The sequence below is a fragment of the Canis lupus genome, chromosome 11 (assembly GCF_048164855.1).
Source record: "Canis lupus baileyi chromosome 11, mCanLup2.hap1, whole genome shotgun sequence".
Lineage (NCBI taxonomy): Eukaryota > Metazoa > Chordata > Mammalia > Carnivora > Canidae > Canis > Canis lupus.
This window is the reverse complement of record NC_132848.1, coordinates 47,083,735-47,101,392: the sequence shown is the minus strand read 5'-3', so window position 1 is coordinate 47,101,392 and position 17,658 is coordinate 47,083,735. Positions and strand designations below refer to the sequence as shown.

At 38.9% G+C, this 17,658-nt stretch overlaps 1 protein-coding gene and 1 long non-coding RNA gene across 14 annotated transcripts in view; one reads left to right on the top strand and one right to left on the bottom strand.

The window, feature by feature from the left end:
• Positions 1-17,658, top strand: part of VWA3B (von Willebrand factor A domain containing 3B) — a 256,215-nt gene that overhangs the window by 132,040 nt on the left and 106,517 nt on the right. For all 13 annotated transcript variants that reach the window (XR_012003285.1, XR_012003287.1, XR_012003286.1 and 10 more), the window contains 3 exons: positions 4,720-4,836; positions 6,251-6,338; positions 6,431-6,578. Coding sequence is in view for 8 of the 13 variants with exons in the window: in XM_072768076.1 (XP_072624177.1) it covers positions 4,720-4,836; positions 6,251-6,338; positions 6,431-6,578 (353 nt within the window). In the remaining 5 variants the exon portion in view is untranslated. The remainder of the gene's footprint in view (positions 1-4,719; positions 4,837-6,250; positions 6,339-6,430; positions 6,579-17,658) is intronic.
• Positions 10,903-16,207, bottom strand: LOC140600103 (uncharacterized). Its single transcript, XR_012003289.1, has 2 exons — positions 15,813-16,207; positions 10,903-11,089 (listed from the first exon to the last, which is right to left on the bottom strand). It is a non-coding gene; the product is annotated as an uncharacterized lncRNA (long non-coding RNA).

Below are 17,658 nucleotides of genomic sequence, written 5' to 3'. Positions count from 1 at the left end.
TATTGCGATGTATTTCCCCCTTAGGACTGCTTTTGCTGCATTCCAAAGATTTTGAACAGTTGTATATTCATTCTCACTAGTTTCCATGAATCTTTTTAATTCTTCCTTAATTTCCTGGTTGACCCTTTCATCTTTTAGCAGGATGGTCCTTAATCTCCACATGTTTGAAGTCCTTCCAAACTTCTTGTTGTGATTTAGTTCTAATTTCAAGGCATTACGGTCTGAGAATATGCAGGGGATGATCCCAATCTTTTGGTATCGGTTCAGACCCAATTTGTGACCCAGTATGTGGTCTATTCTGGAGAAAGTTCCATGTGCACTTGAGAAGAATGTGTATTCAGTTGAGTTTGGATGTAAAGTTCTGTAGATATCTGTGAAATCCATCTGGTCCAGTGTATCATTTAGCTCTCGTTTCTTTAGAGATGTTGTGCTTAGAAGATCTATCGAGTATAGAAAGAACTAGATTGAAGTCACCAAGTATAAGTGTATTATTATGTAAGTATTTCTTCACTTTGGTTAATAATTGATTTATATATTTGGCAGCTCCCACATTCGGGGCATATATATTGAGGATTGTTAAGTCCTCTTGTTGGATAGATCCTTTAAGTATGATTGTTAAGTCTTCTTGTTGGATAGATCCTTTAAGTATCATATCCTTAAGTATGATCCTTTAAGTCCCTCTTCATCTCTTACTACAGTCTTCGGGGTAAATTTTAGTTTATCTGATATAAGGATGGCTACCCCTGCTTTCTTTTGAGGACCATTTGAATGGTAAATGGTTCTCCAACCTTTTATTTTCAGGCTGTAGGTGTCCTTCTGTCTAAAATGAGTCTTTTGTAGACAGCAAATAGATGGGTCCTGCTTTTTTATCCAGTCTGAAACCCTGCGCCTTTTGATGGGGTCATTAAGCCCGTTCATGTTCAGAGTTACTTTTGAGAGATATGAGTTTAGTGTCACCATAGTGTCTATGGTGTTTAGTGTCTATTCAGTCCTTGTTTTTGTGGATTGTTCCACTGAACTTCTTCTTAAAGGGGAATTTTAAGAGTCCCCCTTAAAATTTCTTGCAGAGCTGGTTTGGAGGTCACATATTCTTTCAGTTCCTGCCTGTCTTAGAAGCTCTTTATCTCTCCTTCCATTTTGAATGAGAGCCTTGCTGGATAAAGTATTCTTGGTTGCATGTTCTTCTCATTTAGGACCCTGAATATATCCTGCCAGCCCTTTCTGGCCTGCCAGGTCTCTGTGGATAGGTCTGCTGTTACCCTAATACTCTTCCCCATAAAAGTCAGGGATTTCTTGTCTTTTGCTGCTTTAAGGATCTTCTCTTTATCTTTGGAATTTGCAAGCTTAACTATTAAATGTCGAGGTGTTGAATGGTTTTTATTGATTTTAGGGGGGGGAGAATCTCTCTATTTCCTGGATCTGAATGCCTGTTTCCCCTCCCAGATTAGGAAAGTTTTCAGCTATGATTTGTTCAAATACATATTCTGGCCCTCTGGCCCTTTCGGCGCCCTCGGGAACACCAATTAAACGTAGGTTTTTCTTCCTCAGGCTGTCGTTTATTTCCTTTAATCTATCTTCATGGTCTTTTAATTGTTTGTCTCTTTTTTCCTCAGTTTCCCTCTTTGCCATCAACTTGTCTTCTATGTCACTCACTCGTTCTTCCACCTCGTTAACCCTCGTCGTTAGGACTTCTAGTTTGGATTGCATCTCATTCAATTGATTTTTAATTTCTGCCTGATTGGATCTAAATTCTGCAGTCATGAAGTCTCTTGAGTCCTTTATGCTTTTTTTCTAGAGCCACCAGTAGCTGTATAATAGTGCTTCTGAATTGGCTTTCTGACATTGAATTGTAATCCAGATTTTGTAACTCTGTGGGAGAGAAGACTGTTTCTGATTCTTTCTTTTGAGGTGAGGTTTTCCTTCTAGTCATTTTGCTCAGTGCAGAGTGGCCAAAAACAAGTTGTATTGGGAAAAGGAGAAAAAGAGAGAAAAAAAGGAAAGAAAAGAGAAAAAGAAAAAAGAAAAAAGGAAGAAAAAAATGAAAAAAGAGAAGAGAAAGAAAAAGAAAGGCGAAAAAAAGGGTGGGGGAAGCAATCAGAAATCAAAAAGAGGGGATCCCTGTGGCCCAGTGGTTTGGCGCCTGCCTTTGGCCCAAGGCGCGATCCTGGAGACCCGGGATCGAATCCCACGTCGGGCTCCGGGTGCATGGAGCCTGCTTCTCCCTCTGCCTATGTCTCTGCCTCTCTCTCTCTCTCTCTCTCTCTCTCTCTCTCTCTCTCTGTGACTATCATAAATAAAAAAAAAAAATTAAAAAAAAAAGAAATCAAAAAGAAAAAAAAAGAAAAAAAAAAACACGGGGGAGTATCTTTGACTCTGTATACTTTAAATCCCTTGGCTTCCCCTGGAACTTGTCCGTCTAGCTGGTCTTCTGGGGGAGGGGCCTGTTGTGCTGATTTTCAGGTGTTAACACTTGGGGGAGCTGCTCTGTCCCCTGCCTGGTGCAGGGCTCAGTGGGGGTTGTTTACCCCGTGAGGCCCCTGGAGGAACAACCCTGAGGCCAGCTCTGGAGCCCTGGCTTCAGCTCCCGCAGTCTGCAGGGCCTGGAGGCTCCGGGGCGGGGCCGCTGATCTGCTCAGCTCGGGGCAGGAGCGTCCTTGCTGTCCTGGGCCCTCCCGGCCTCTGCCTGTCCCGGAGGGAGGCCGGATGCTGAGCTACGTCCGGGCGCCCAGTGCTCCCCAGCCTGTGCTGTTGGATTCGCTCTCCCGGCCGCCCAGCCCCCTCCGCAAGGAGCCTCTTCCTCTGTCCGAGCCCGCCCGAGCCCCTCCGAGCTGCTCCCGCCCCGCAGCCCCCTCCGCGGAGCCGCCGCCCCAGCCCCTCCGAGCTGCTCCGGGTCCCGCCGTGCGCGCTGCAGCTCTTAGGGAGCTCGGCGCACTCTCCCGGGGCGCAGTTCCTCTGTTAGTGTCCCAGGGAGCCTGAGGGCATCCCACCCTCCTGGGGTCCTGCTCTAACTCCCTGCGAGCCCCTTTCCGCCCGGGAAGGTCGGTGCAGCTCCTGCGTCTCCGGGACGGGGCTCTCCTGTCCTGGGGACACTCGCCCCGGCCTCAGCCCGGCTCCTCGCGGGGCTCCTCCCCCTTGGAGGCCTTTTGTTTCTTTATTTCTTTTTCCCCCGTCTTCCTACCTTGATAGAAGCGCGAACTCTTCTCACTGTAGCCTTCTAGCTGTTCTCTCTTTAAATCTCAGGCCGAATTTGTAGATTTTCAGGATAATTTGAAGGTTATCTAGGTAATTTGGTGGGGACAGGTGATTTGGGGACCCTCCTCTTCCTCCATCTTGCCCCTCCTCTGTCCTAAACATTTTAATGGCCTTTGTCACTTCTACCATTTCACTTAGATTTGGGATTGTTGCTATTGATAGATGTCCCTGTCCTGAATTTTTGTTCTGTTTCAATTCTTAACATAGAAGAGTAATGAAATATAGTGACTGACTGCAGAGCTTGGGGAGTAGTTAAGTGCTTGAATCCACTGCCAGATAAATATTTTTTTATTTGTTTTTTTTAGGGTTTGGGAATAGTACAGTTGTTTGTTTATTTTTTATGTTTGGAGACTTTGGGAGCTAAATTTGTTTTCATTTTGTCATACCTATTATTTTGCCTAACAATTTTGGTCAACGTGGCCTTGCCAGAGTTCAGCTTCCTATGTGGATCATAAAATTTATGCCTTTTATTCACAGACATAGCTCCCAATGAAATTTACCCATCTTAATTCCTGGTTACAGAGGCAACCAAGACAGGCTTCACCCTGTTGTTGCCTAGAAAAATAATGAGTAATAAATAGCACAGTCCTATCTCTATGTACAGAGACCACTGATGTTAACTTTCTGTGCAAAAGGGAGACAATTTATAGATTACTAGCTCATCTTCCACCTAATTATCTAGTTTCTTATAGGAGAGGTTAAGTGCCTTTTGTTGAAAACAAGGACACATTCCATTGATGAGTACTACATAAACCCTTGGTACTTGTGCCTCCAAATTGTGAAATACAGAACATATAATTAATGTGGCTTCTGTAATCACATATGAAAAATAATCAAGATGTCTTGGTACAAGCTCATTACCTCTGTATAACACTCAGATTAAATGTTAGTATTTGATGAGTATCTATTTGCTAGTTAAAGGCCTGCAGTCTATGAACATGGTGAGAAATCACTCCTAGGGTTATGTTATGTTGCCCTTAAGCCACACATATCTAGGAGAGCCCAGTATACTTACATGAGCTCTTAAAAGGAGGGGCTTTTTCCAGCCCATGACAGAAAAGAAAGTCAAAGAAACTTGAAGCATGAGGGGAATCCAGTGTGCCATTGCTGGCTTGAAGATGAAGGGGCTACCTGAGCAGTAACATAGGTGCTTAGGGAGCTGAGAGCCCCCCCACCCCCCACCCCAGCAGCCAGCAAGGACTCACAGCAGTCTCACAACTACAAGGAAAAAAGTTCTGCCAACGACTTGAATGAGCTAGGAAGTGTATCTGTCCCAAAGAGGGGGAGAGCTTGAGCTCAGATAAGTGGAACAAGCCTTTACTGCAGTGTTTGGTTGGTAGCAGAACTGTCCTCTGAGGTTTGGAAACTATACTCTTTTTTTTTAAGGATCCAAGGAAATAGATACATCTAATAAAGTCTCTCCTTTGTCCCAAATTCCTTTAACCCCTTTCCTTTTTATACCAACAGAATCCACCAAAACTAGCCTGCTCAGAAGCCAGATGTCCACCCTCAAGAGCTCAACTTGCAGTGAGAGGACAGATGGCCTTTCTGCTTCCAGCAACTGGAACACTTCAAGTGACAGAGGCAAGCCAGAGAGGGTCTCTATGGCAGGAAGCCCAGGATGGCCTCCCTTTGCCCAGTGTGTCTGCTCCTAAAAGAACTGGGTGTAGAAACACTTGGGGGGGAGACAAATCTTTTTTTTTTTTTTTTGGAAACAAATCATTTTTAAATGGGTTGGGATTGCTTTCTGTTCAGGAACTCCTTGTAAATCAGGTCTGCTTACTATAGTGAACTGTATTTTCTTAGACTGAAATTTGCAATTACTGTGCCTAGATGTTTAATATACAAGTGGTTCACATAACTCTAGTGCTAGTATAGTGCTTGCTGCCACTCCAGGGTTTGAACTTGAAAATCGAATATTTCGCAGCTGGTTTATTTTCTTCCCTTCATTCCCAGGTGGCACATCTGAAGAGCCCCTCTCTGGTCCATATAGTCAGCATTTGCGGGGCTAAATGTGAGGAAAATAAGACTTTTCCACTCAGATTTTATTACTATTGATAAAATCCTTATTCTTAAAGTAGTAAATTTCTAAGAGTTTAAGTCCTGTAGTACTTTTTGCTATATTTCAAATAGTTGATAAATAATAAATCCCAGCTAACCACACAGATACATACAATCTATCCTCGAGGTAGGAGGAAGTAACTGAGTGACAAGTATATACTCCATCATAGCTGAATCTAACCTTGTGTTCTCTATTGCTGATCATTGTGATGTCTTTTCCTCTGTTTCAATTAACCTGTCATAGTCCCTAGGTCTGCTACATGCATGATTCTTAAAGGGCTTATATGATAAAGAGAGTATGATTTCTTAGACATTTAATTAGCTCATTCCCAAACACCCTTCCTTCTAGATGCCGCCAATTCAACTAATATTTCTTTTTATTTAGAAGTCCAAGTTTATGTAAGGATTATATTAAAAACCCCAAATATTAATTTGAAAATGTGTATCTACAACTAAACAGGATTTAATAGGGATTTTGGTTTTCCATACAGAATGGAGGAACCACAAATCAAACTATCAGAAACTAAAATATTGATCAAGATTCTTTTGTATACTTTGGAGGAAGTCTAATGAGAGCAATATTGAACAATCATTGGTTAATGACATTCTCATTTAACATTTAAAAAATGTGTTTTCTGAGGAATGAGAGAATGAGTGTTTCATTCTTCTATGGAGAGAGATCTCAAATGGATATAGGATGAAGTCGATAAGCAAAACAATGATAGGGTCATATTTACCTATGTATTGGTTTTTAGTGTAATTGCAAATGAATCTTGGCCTGAGAACCCACCAGGACAAATCAGTATTCTCTGAAATGTGATCCATTTGTTAGCCCTCAGCCATGACCGAACTGAGAGAGAAGTATGACCCTTTTGCATTTTGATTTAAAAAACCCATATATTAGGAAATTATACAACTGTCATTTCTCCTTCCACAGAAATAAGCATCCTACTGACAAATGAGTATCTAGATGGCAAATCATTAGAAACATTGAGTCGAGAAGGAAGTCAACTTCACAACCAAGAGTGAGTACTTTCATTTTACCAGGGCGATTTAGTTATGTTTTTGTTTATTACAAGTTTTAAAGCATCACAGTTTGTGTTCTTATTTCTTCAAGTATGTCTTCAGAAAACTGGCTCAAGACCCATGGCTTGGTTGCCAAGAAACTCACCATCATGGATGCCTTATCAGTGACAGCAGTCCCTCACATCCCCACCTATGTTCCCATTCTGGACAAGCTTGTTGTTTCCAAGGTTTTTGACGAGGTAAGACTGATTTTCTATATATCCTGCTTGATGTATTTTTCATTTCTGGTTCAAAAAAATGTATTCCACTTTGGTCTTCTACAGTTGTAACAGAAATATATTTCAGCCATTGAAAAGAAAATTATTTGTAAAGATATTTAAAAATGAGAGAGGAAAGCTCTTAGTCAGTTTTGTTTTTAAACTGAGAAGAAATTGGCCTTTTTTGGGTTGGCAGTTCATGGCTGGTTGCTGGCGGATGGTAGCGTGGAGCTGCAAAAATGTTTGAAAAGCCTCTCATAGTCATGAGTAAATATCATCCAGTATCAAAGGACCAGGGGAGAACTTGTAAGAGATTATGTCCTTCCTTTGCTTACCTTCTCTTCTTAAATATAGTGGCATTTTCTTTTTTTTTTTTTTAAAGATTTCTTTATTGAAAGAGAGAGAATGTGCACTCCTGCACAACTAGGGAGAGAGGCAGAGGGAGAGAATCTTAAGCAGACTCCCTGCTGAGCATGGAGCCCAAAACAGGACTCCATTTCAGAACCCATGAGATTAGGACCTGAGATGAAATCAAGAGTTGGCCCCTTAACCAACTGAGCCACCTAGGCGCCTCCAGTGACATCTTTTCCATCATAAAAGTCTCTAAAGGAAAAAGTCAGAAAGAGAAAGAGAGAGGGAGGGAAAGAGAGGCAGAGAGAGAAAGAATGAGAGAGAGAGAGAGAGAGAGAGACTGAGAATGAACCAGAGCAAAAGAACCATAAGAGAGTGACAGTCAGGGATCCCTGGGTGGCGCAGCGGTTTGGCGCCTGCCTCTGGCCCAGGGCGCGATCCTGGAGACCCGGGATCGAATCCCACGTCAGGCTCCCGGTGCATGGAGCCTGCTTCTCCCTCTGCCTGTGTCTCTGCCTCTCTCTCTCTCTCTGTGTGACTATCATAAAAAAAAAAAAAAAAAAGAAGAGAGTGACAGTCATGTCCTGGAAGGGGAAAAAGCAGTGGGAGGGTATGGTAGGGTTAAATGTGGAGGAAAGCCAAATAAATACTGAAGAGTTTCTCTTGAACTAGGCGACTAGAAGGTCCTTACCCTTAGCAAGAATAGATTCAGTGGACACCGAGGCTCCTTCCACAGTTTGGCTATCGTGGCCATTGCTGCTATAAACATCGGGGTGGAGGTGTCCCGGCGTTTCATTGCATTTGTATCTTTGGGGTAAATCCCCAACAGTGCAATTGCTGGGTCGTAGGGCAGGTCTATTCGACAAACATTATATGTTCTCATTCATTTGGGGAATATAAATAATAGTGAAAGGGAATATAAGGGAAGGGAGAAGAAATGTGTGGGAAATATCAGAAAGGAGACAGAACGTAAAGACTGCTAACTCTGGGAAACGAACTAGGGGTGGTAGAAGGGGAGGAGGGCGGGGGGTGGGAGTGAATGGGTGACGGGCACTGGGGGTTATTCTGTATGTTAGTAAATTGAACACCAATAAAAAAATAAATTAAAAAAATAAAATAAAATAAAATAAAAAAGAATAGATTCAGTGGAGCAGCCAGACTGTTCAAGGATGAGGAACACACAAAAAACAAGGATCTGAGGATCAAACCCCCAGTGCTTCTGGACAAATATGGTGGCAGCTAGTGATTTAAATAGAAACATATCAGACTTTATAGGTACTAAATGGAAATAGTATCCTTAAAAGCACTTATCTCATAATGAAATAGTTACAGGAGAAATGTAGGGTGTTTGGGACTTGCTTCCAAATCTTGGGGTAATGGGAGTTGTTGGGGGCGGAGAGGAATAGATAAAACAAGATTAGCCATGAGTTGATAACTGTTAAATTTACATAATAAGAATATTGAGTCAGAGGAAGCTCATTCTACTATTCTGTCTGCCTCTTCCCATAGTTTCCATTTTCCATAATAAAAAATTGAAAAAATCAAAGGCAAGAAATCTTTTTTTTAAAAAAGGCTTTATCTAACTGGTCTTGATGTATTTGGAAGAAGCAAAGGAATTGGTGAATTTTTTCTATTAGTCACATTGAAGACATTACATGAATGGAGTTCAACATGCATCCTGGTTTGGCATAACCAGTGATTTTTGCTCTGGAGGTTGCGTGATTGATGCTATATTCCTGATGACTGTGCCTCATGATGAGTGGTTCTGTCTCTAACGGAGATCTTGGGAGTGGCAAGTTCTATTTGTATCTCCAATGAACTCTAGCCTGATTAATTGGGTGGCAGTGTATCATTTGAACTTGACTTCTTCCAGAAGGACCAGAGAGAAGCTGAACACTGATTTCTTCCTGGATGTTTGGTGGCAACTTCTATTCTTTACATTTATTTTATTAGTATTCCTCAGTTTTATTCAGAATAAGATATATTTACTGAATTCTACTGAGAAGTAGAATTTTCTTGTGCTTATCATGTCGTCTCCTAAGCATTCCAATAACCTAAAATGTGGAAAAGTAAATTTCTCATAAAATAAATATGATAGGGTAGGGATGTACAAACATAAAAATCAAAGGAAGAAAAATTTATAGATTGAATACAGAAAAATGTTAAATTGTGTAAAAACAAATAAAATGAAGGCAAAGCTCAGAAAAATATTTGTAATATATACAACAAAGAATTACAGGAGCAGTGTCTTAAATATGTTTTTGTGTGTGCATCTGTATAAGTCTATGTGAGTATGTGTGTATAAATCAGTGTCTTAAATATGTTTTTGTGTGTGCATCTGTATAAGTCTATGTGAGTATGTGTGTATAAATCAGTGTTCTGTTGTTCTGTTTACACATACACACACACACATATCCATACCATAAAAGAATTTTAAAGATGGTGAATACTTCAGTGGAAAATCTAGGGGAAAAAATGAAAAAGAAATCAAAACCCTATACAAAAATATGTCTTACCTGGTAACCAAATATGTGCATTTATAAAAAATTCATATTGAAAAATCAATTAGATAACTCCCCCCAACCATTAAATTTGTAAAGTTAAAAAATACTAATAAACAAATAAAATAAAATAAACAAAAATACTAATGAACACTGATGGCAAAGATAGGTCATATCCTGCTGGTGGGAGTATAAATTGGTAGAGCCTTGGCAGTACACTCAGAGCTGTTAAGAGCATACAGCCTTTCCTCCAGTGAATCCATATGTAAATATTTTATAATCAGAAATACTGATACAGGGCAGCCTGGGTGGCTCAGCGGCTTAGTGCCGCCTTCAGCCCAGGGCCTGATCTTGGAGACCCAGGATCAAGTCCCATGTTGGGCTCCCTGCATGGAGCCTGCTTCTCCCTCTGCCTGTGTCTCTGCCTCTCTCTCTCTCTCTCTCTGTGTCTCTATGAATAAATAAATTAAATCTTAAAAAAAAAGAAATATTGATACATAAATTCAAAGAATAGTTAGTACTGCCTTATATCTAACAATGAAAATGCTGAAAACAACATTGAAATGAAATGTCTAGTGGGTATATCCATATCATGGAATGTCATATTTCCGTTAAATGTCATATTTCTGAAGGATAAGGAATGACATAGGGAAAAGTTCTCAATATAATTAATGCTAAATAGGGGCACCTGGTGGCTCACTGGCTGAGCGTCTGCCTTCGGCTCAGGTCGTGATCCCAGGGTCCTGGAATTGAGTCCTGTCAGGCTCCCCGGAGGGAGCCTGCTTCTCCCTAGGCCTATGTCTCTGCCTCTGTCTCTGTGTCTCTCATGGATAAATAAGTAAAATCTTTAAGAAAAAAAAATTAATGCTAAATGAAAAAAATCAGGTACAAAGCTCCACATATAGTACATAAATTTGGTTACATGTATGTATGATGTAGACATAGCACTCTCTCTCCCTCCTTTTCTCTTTTACCAAAATATTAATAGTGTTTATCAGAGTCAGGAGATTATTGGAGATTTTGGGGTTTTATCTATGTACTTGCTAGTTTTCGTTGTAGTACTTTTAGCTCTAAATATATATTATACACAACTTTTATATACATTATAAGTGTTGAGTAAAACAGACCTATAACAAATGATAAACTGTGAAATATAAAAGGACCTTAATTTTTAATTAATTTATTGGTTTATTTTTATTTGCTAAGTAATGTATTAATATACTCTCAGTATGGAATGACCATTTAGAAGTCTTTAAAGGAAAACATGGAAGCTTCTCTCTCATCTACAAAGGAAACTGAGTAGTTTGGTGACTATCTTTCCAGTTGTTTTTCTATACACACACACTCTTATATATATATACACACACACACACATATATATACACATAACATGTATTCATACACATATGCATAATGATTTTAATAAACATAAATAAGGCAATATGGATTTGCTATTTTATCTTTTATAAATTATTTTTTATTTTATAAAAATTATCTTAAAAATTAAGGTCTTAGGGGCCCCTGGGTGGCTCAGTTGGTTAAGTTGGCTCAGATCTGACTTTTGATCTCAGCTCAGGTCTCAATCTTGGAGTCATGAGTCCAGGCCCCACATTGGGCTCTCCATGCCGGGCAAGGAGCCTACTTAAAACAAAAATTAAGGTGTTAGAAACCTTTACATATGTGTAAATATGTCACTTAATCTTATAAGTTTCAAGGTTCTTCCTCATTATTTTATCTAATTGAAGTATAGTTGATACAGAATGTTACATTAGCTTCATGTGTACAACACAGTGATTCAATAACTCTATAAGTTATGCTGTGCTCACCGCAAGTGTAATACCCTCTGTCACCATCAAATGCTATTTAATAGTGCTGTTCACTATATTTCCTGTGCTGTACCTTTCATCCCCAGTACATTTCTTTCCCAGTACATTTACATTGTGTCCTTATTTTCCATATCACAAATAATTCTGTAACAGATTTCCTTGCACACAAATTTTGGGGCACGTGTACAAGTCCGTTTTGGGGATAGATTCTGCAAAGTGGTATTGCTAGATCCAAAGGATGTATACATTTAAAATTTTGACAGAGGAAATAAAATCAACTTTCAAATAAATTTTACATTTCTACTAGTGATAGTCCCACAGACAGCCTATTTCCTAAGAGGAACTCTATATAATATTTATAGATAAGCGTTTGTTCTTATGAGTATAGAAATGCTTTGGAAACCCTGAAAATAGTATGCAGACATAAAATCTTATTCAACCTGTCCTCTCTTCACTGGTTCATATTCTGAAGAAGTAAACATAGTAATTCATGTAAAAATAATATACCTACTCAGATTGTTATGGGATTAAAAGAAGTAATGCATATAACAGACTGTACTCAGCAGGCACTCAATAAATTTTGGCTTTTATTATAAAAATATTCAACAAATATTACATGCCTACTGTATGCAGGCCCTGAGCTGGTCTCTAGGGTACTGCCAAACAAAACAGCCAGTGTTTGTTCCTACCCGAACACAGTTTGCCATCTCATGGAGGAAATAGCAAGTAAAATAAGTCCTAGTTAAATGTAACAAATGGGAGGTGTGGAGTGAAGATGCTGGAGAGGCCCCTAACCCAGTTTCAGTTATCAAAGAAGGCTTCACACTTGGTTGTGAGAGTTCAAACTCAGGGGGCAGAAAAGGAGTTATGAGGTGAGGAGGTGGGGAAGGACGTCCTAAGCAGTGGGGGAGCTAGTCTAAGGATCAAAGAAAGTTTGGTGTGACTGGAGGAAGGTGTTAGCACTAGTAAAGAAAGGGCCTTGATTACTTAAAAAAAATTCAGTGTTATCCTGAGGACAATCAAAGGGTTTTTAGAAGAAGATCAAGTTTGGGCTTCAGCTACAAGGTACAAGAATAGTTGGAAAAGTTTGAGGCTAGGAAGGTGAGGGTCAATCAGGAGGCGAGGCCTGGGCGACTGTGGCCCAGGTGGTAACAGTACGGGTGGAACCCAAGGCTAAAGTAGAACTTTAGATAGGACTAAAACATGTGGGGGTGAGAGAGAGAAAAATATGGAGTGATTCCCAAGAAGGAAAAACTGGAAGAGTGGTGAGGGTCCTGTTCTTTAGAACATTCTTGTCTTAGCCAAGGGATGAGGATCAACATTTTTCAATTGCATTTCACCATTGGCATTGTACTTGGTACCTTTTGTGGCAATGTAAATTCTCATCACAGACCTTGGATGGTAGCACACCATCCAGCTTGCTTACCTTCCTCTGTTATTGAGAGTAAGAACAACAATCATGATGGTGATAGAAATATACTGCAGTAAATACCAATTTCACTCTCAAAGCACACTTAACATCTTTTATTCCTTAACATTTCCTCTGACTGGAAGAAACCTTCACTTGGAAATAGAAAGACTAGGAAGACAATAACCTAAAAATATATACTCCTTAGTGAGATGTATAGCTTTTTGAGATTTGGACCTAATGTTTTATGAAAAAAGTAGACAGAAAAGTAGAATGGAGCTGAAAAGGAAAACTGAATCTTAACCCACTTCACTGAGAATTTTAATTGACTCTAACTCCTGTGTTCTGTGCACGGCCACATCTGTGGGGGCCAAATTATAAAGCAGTGTTTGGCTTTGTCCCCGGGTCTTTGTTTCATTCATGACTTATGTATGGGTTCTTTCTTCTTCTGGAACACAGTGATGTTTTGGTTTTTCAATGTTTCCCAGACCAGCATCAAATCTGTCACCTTGGAAATGAAATATTGAGCAGAGAGGTTGCCCTAGCAACTCTTCATTACAAGATGCTAACTGGCACTTTTGGTTTCCAGTGGGCCAGATAATTTTACCTTAGCTTATTCAAAAAGATTAATTCATCACCAAGTCATATACAGAATAAAATTGTTTTAGTTATTTGATGAATCTGGAATTCAGAGCTCTTTATTGCCAATTGCTTCAAAAAAGATGAAATAATTTGGGAATTTTAATCTGTATCATTGGAAAGTTTACATCATCATCAACATCATGATGTTCTTTAACAGTATCCCTTCAAGGCCTCCCGCTTTGCCATAATCAGAGTTCATTAGGATAGAACTGTGGTCAGATACTCTGGGCCTGCACTCTAGCTCTGTCATTTTCTCCTGAGAGGCCATGGCACAATCCCATTAATATAGTACATGATGAGCCCTCATATTAGGTTCAGAGCAAACCATCTGATATCATCAAAGTATTGTATCTAAAAGTTAGAGCAACTTAGGTAAGTTGCTATTCATCTCATCATTTAGCTGATAAAGAAGTTAGGTACAAAAAGGTTAGGGATGCTGTCAAGGACATTTTGTTACTGTCATATATAGTAGCATTGAATATAACAAAATTATGTATTGATAGACATCTTAATTAAAAATTTAAAAAGACAATTATTACAAAAGCTATATATGTTCACTGGGTATAAAGATGAGAAAATACAGGTAAGTGAAAAAGAGTAAGTCATAATTCCACCACTGATGAATCATTTGGTGGTTGTCTGACCAGACCTTTTTTGCTCTAAATGTATCCTTTATTCTTTGTTTTTGTTTTACCAAAACTGAAGTAAAACTGAATATATAGTTTTTACTAAGCAGTCTACAGTGGACACTGTTCCAGGTCAACACATAAGCTTATCTACTATGCCAATTAAAATGCTCACTAAGTTGAAAAGAACAACCTTTTATTTTCTAAAAGCTTGTATGAAAAATGTGGGACATAATCTACCCTGTAGTAAGTAACATATTTTCATGGGTTTATGAATGATCTTGTCAACACACTCCTCCTTCACCAGGTAATTCTGTGGTCCTGGTCCTTCTTTCATTTGTTCTTTGGAGACTGGAGATGTTCCAGTTTGAAAGCAGATATTTAAGCTTCCGCACTCTGAAGCCTGTGCAACTGCACTGTCTATAAAGCCACTGCATCTGTGTTCAGAATTATCCATGCAGGATTTGCTCAGCTTTTGTATTTTTTTTTTACACATATCCCATCAGACTTATCCTTGGCCAATCTGGCAACAAGCTCTGGGATATTTGTTGGAAGAGCTTATTTAGTTTAAAAAAGTGAAGCTGGTGAACAATAAATAGATAAACACCAGTTTCATACTGCTTTCTCATTTTCAAAATCTGGGGTTGCTGATAAACACAGGAGGAACTCTATATGTAGTGTGACCTTAACTACTAATACCTGTGCATACAGTTCTCTATTCTGCTTCCTTCATTTCGCATACATTATGAACATAGTCCCTTGTAATGACCATATTTGGATGGATTTTTAATTTTGCACTAATAATAATATGAATTACTGCGACTTATTTAATTATTCCCCCATTATTGTACAATTTACTTGGAATTTTAACAATGTCAATCTTTGTTATCACTTAAGAGCAGTACATTAAAAATACTTTGCCAATTGCTATGTTAAAGTGTACTTCATTTTAATTTTCTATTCTTTCATTATTTCAGTATAGTTTTACTTACATAAGCTAAATCTCTGAAAACCTTATCACTTTATCCATATTTCTAGCAAATACCTCTTTAAAAATAGCAAAGTTATATTCATCCCATGCTTTAATGACCAAGAATTCAAATTTGATGGAATCCAGACTTCATTATGTTTTACAATATAGATAAACAGGGATCCCGGGTGGCTTGGCAGTTTGGCGCCTGCCTTTGGCCCAGGGCATGATCCTGGAGTCACGGGATGGAGTCCAACATCAGGCTCCCTGCAGGGAGCCTGCTTCTCCCTTTGCCTGTGTCTCTGCCTCTCTCTCTCTCTGTGTCTCTCATGAATAAATAAATAAAATCTTAAAAAAAAGATAAACATTATTTTGAGCCTTGAGCATTAATTTACATATAGTTTTAGTCTTTCAAGTATTCAATAAATGTTTACTTTGTACCTGTATTAGGCTAGAAAACTAGTAGTTTTTTTTTTAAAGGAATAAAGAACAGCAGAGTTTAATAGAGTAAAAAGCCATATAACAAAATCTGCAGTTCAGTGTATATATCTATATAGGGACCGAATGAGAAAATATGTAGAGAGTGCTTAGTGATTGGCAGAGAGTAAAGGAAAAACACTGTTACCATTATTGACAAAACTATTCTTCTTGAGTCTGGCTGCTTAGACCACTTGGCCATTCTGACACCGCCAAAACTATTCTTAAATATAGTGGTTGCTTATGGGCCTAACATTAGGAAAAATTCTAACAGAATCAACCCAAATTAGCTATTAACTTATTACCTCTTATAATGAAAATCAAGAGACCTCTTGGACAATATTTGGCAACAAAAGAGAGCCTCAAGATATTACCTACTTTAATTCTCTTGAGATTAACTTAAAAGAGGCCTTACCAAATGGTTAACCATTTTCAGAGGAGAGGTGATCAGGTTTTATTTCCTTCCAAACAGAGCTGTCAGCTTCTTCATAACTGCACTCTCCTCCCCTAGTGCTTCCTTACAAAAGCTGGGCAGACCTGCTTCTGACCTCTCAAGTCCTATGAGAATGCCCCTTATGACCTCATAGTCACACTGCATCTGACATCATAAAGAGAATATCCCATGGGACCTCCATATGACCACCATGTTGTAAAAACTAAGACCGCAGACTGAAGGTGTGGAGTATGACTTTGTCTTTCCCTAAATCTGCATGCAGAAAGGAATGAGAGTGGATGCACAAAACCAAATTTGAACTACTACCACACTGAAGTACATGATGGCCATGCAAGGCATGAAATCCAAAACCACAAAAGAGGGAAGTAGAACATTAATTTAAATGTTATGGTGTTGACTTCCATCTGGGCCATATGCTGGCAAACCTGGAGAGCTATTTATAGACTTCTAAGGGGGTATTTTTTCCAGGGGTGATAAAACTGTAAAGGTCTTTCGTTTTGTGAAGATTGATTTCTTTTTCCTCTGAAAGTTTTTGTGATATGTAACTCTATTTTGAGAGTTGTGGATTTTTTTTTTCCATTACTGCAAGCTTCAATCAGTGTTCAAAGCCCAGTCGACTCACCTTTTAACCTACTGTTCTGGCCTCTTCCTTTTGACAAAAGTTGTTCTAGAAGCCACATGCTGAATTTCTGTATTTGACAAGTAGTGAGGTTCGATTTCACAGCCTCCTCATTTCTTTCACTTAAGTTTTCTGAATCTTTGCCTATTTTCTTGTTTTGGTCTTGATGTTTAAATTACAAAATTAATAATGTAGTCTTCTACTTCAATGTCCTTTTATTCCAAGATAGGTTTTATTTTATTACTTAAAATACTCTTTTTCCTGCCTATTTCTTATGGCACTTCTGTATGTTTTTGTACTTTTACATAACTGTTACTTCTTTGAACAACCTAATCATAATTAATTTTAATTATAACTACCGGAAAGTTGTTGTTAGATGGCTCATAAGATTAATTTCTTCTCAAGTGAAGTGACATTCTCATTGTTGATTTTCTCAGCCATTATTTTTGCACTTTTTCATCATATATTTTGGAATTTTAGGATAGTGGATCATTTTAACAAGATTTTTTAAATGTATTTTTCTTTCTCCTTCTGTTTTGCAGTTGTCTAAATCCATCCCCCTAAACCCCCCTCACTGGCGTTTAGAGCTCTTGTTCCACGGTGGTATTAGAATGTGATAGATATAGAGGGCTGTTCTTGGTGGTGAGGCTACATCAGTGTCCTCTCTCACTTGGCAGAGTTTTCTTCAAGGAATGAGAGATCCTCATACCACATGGGCTTCAGGCCCTGAGCCTGACTTGGGCCCTCTCTTACAAAACACTCACAGTCCTACTTGCTCTCCAGGGGTTGTGCTCTCACTCCCCTGCTCTCTTTAGACACAGAGCCAGAATGTCCGCAGTTTTAGCCCTGCTCACTTGTTCACAGTTCCATTCAGCTTTGTATCTAGAAATTTAGCAACCATGCATCTGACATTTTTTTTCTTTCCTTTCTCCTTTCCATTCTCTTGCATTTTTTCTTAAGCAATAACAATATAATTTTTGTATAATTTTTAATGTAAGAGGGGACATAAAAGCATGAACCGTATCATCTTGATTGAAAGTAAAAATTGACTTCTCAACAGCTATTCTACACATTTTCAAAATGCCTACATGCTGCTTACAGTTGGAATCATATTTAATTTTGAAACAATATTTTAGCTTGGTATTCTGTTAGACTTTTCTTTTTTGTTTAAATATTAAGATATGGAAT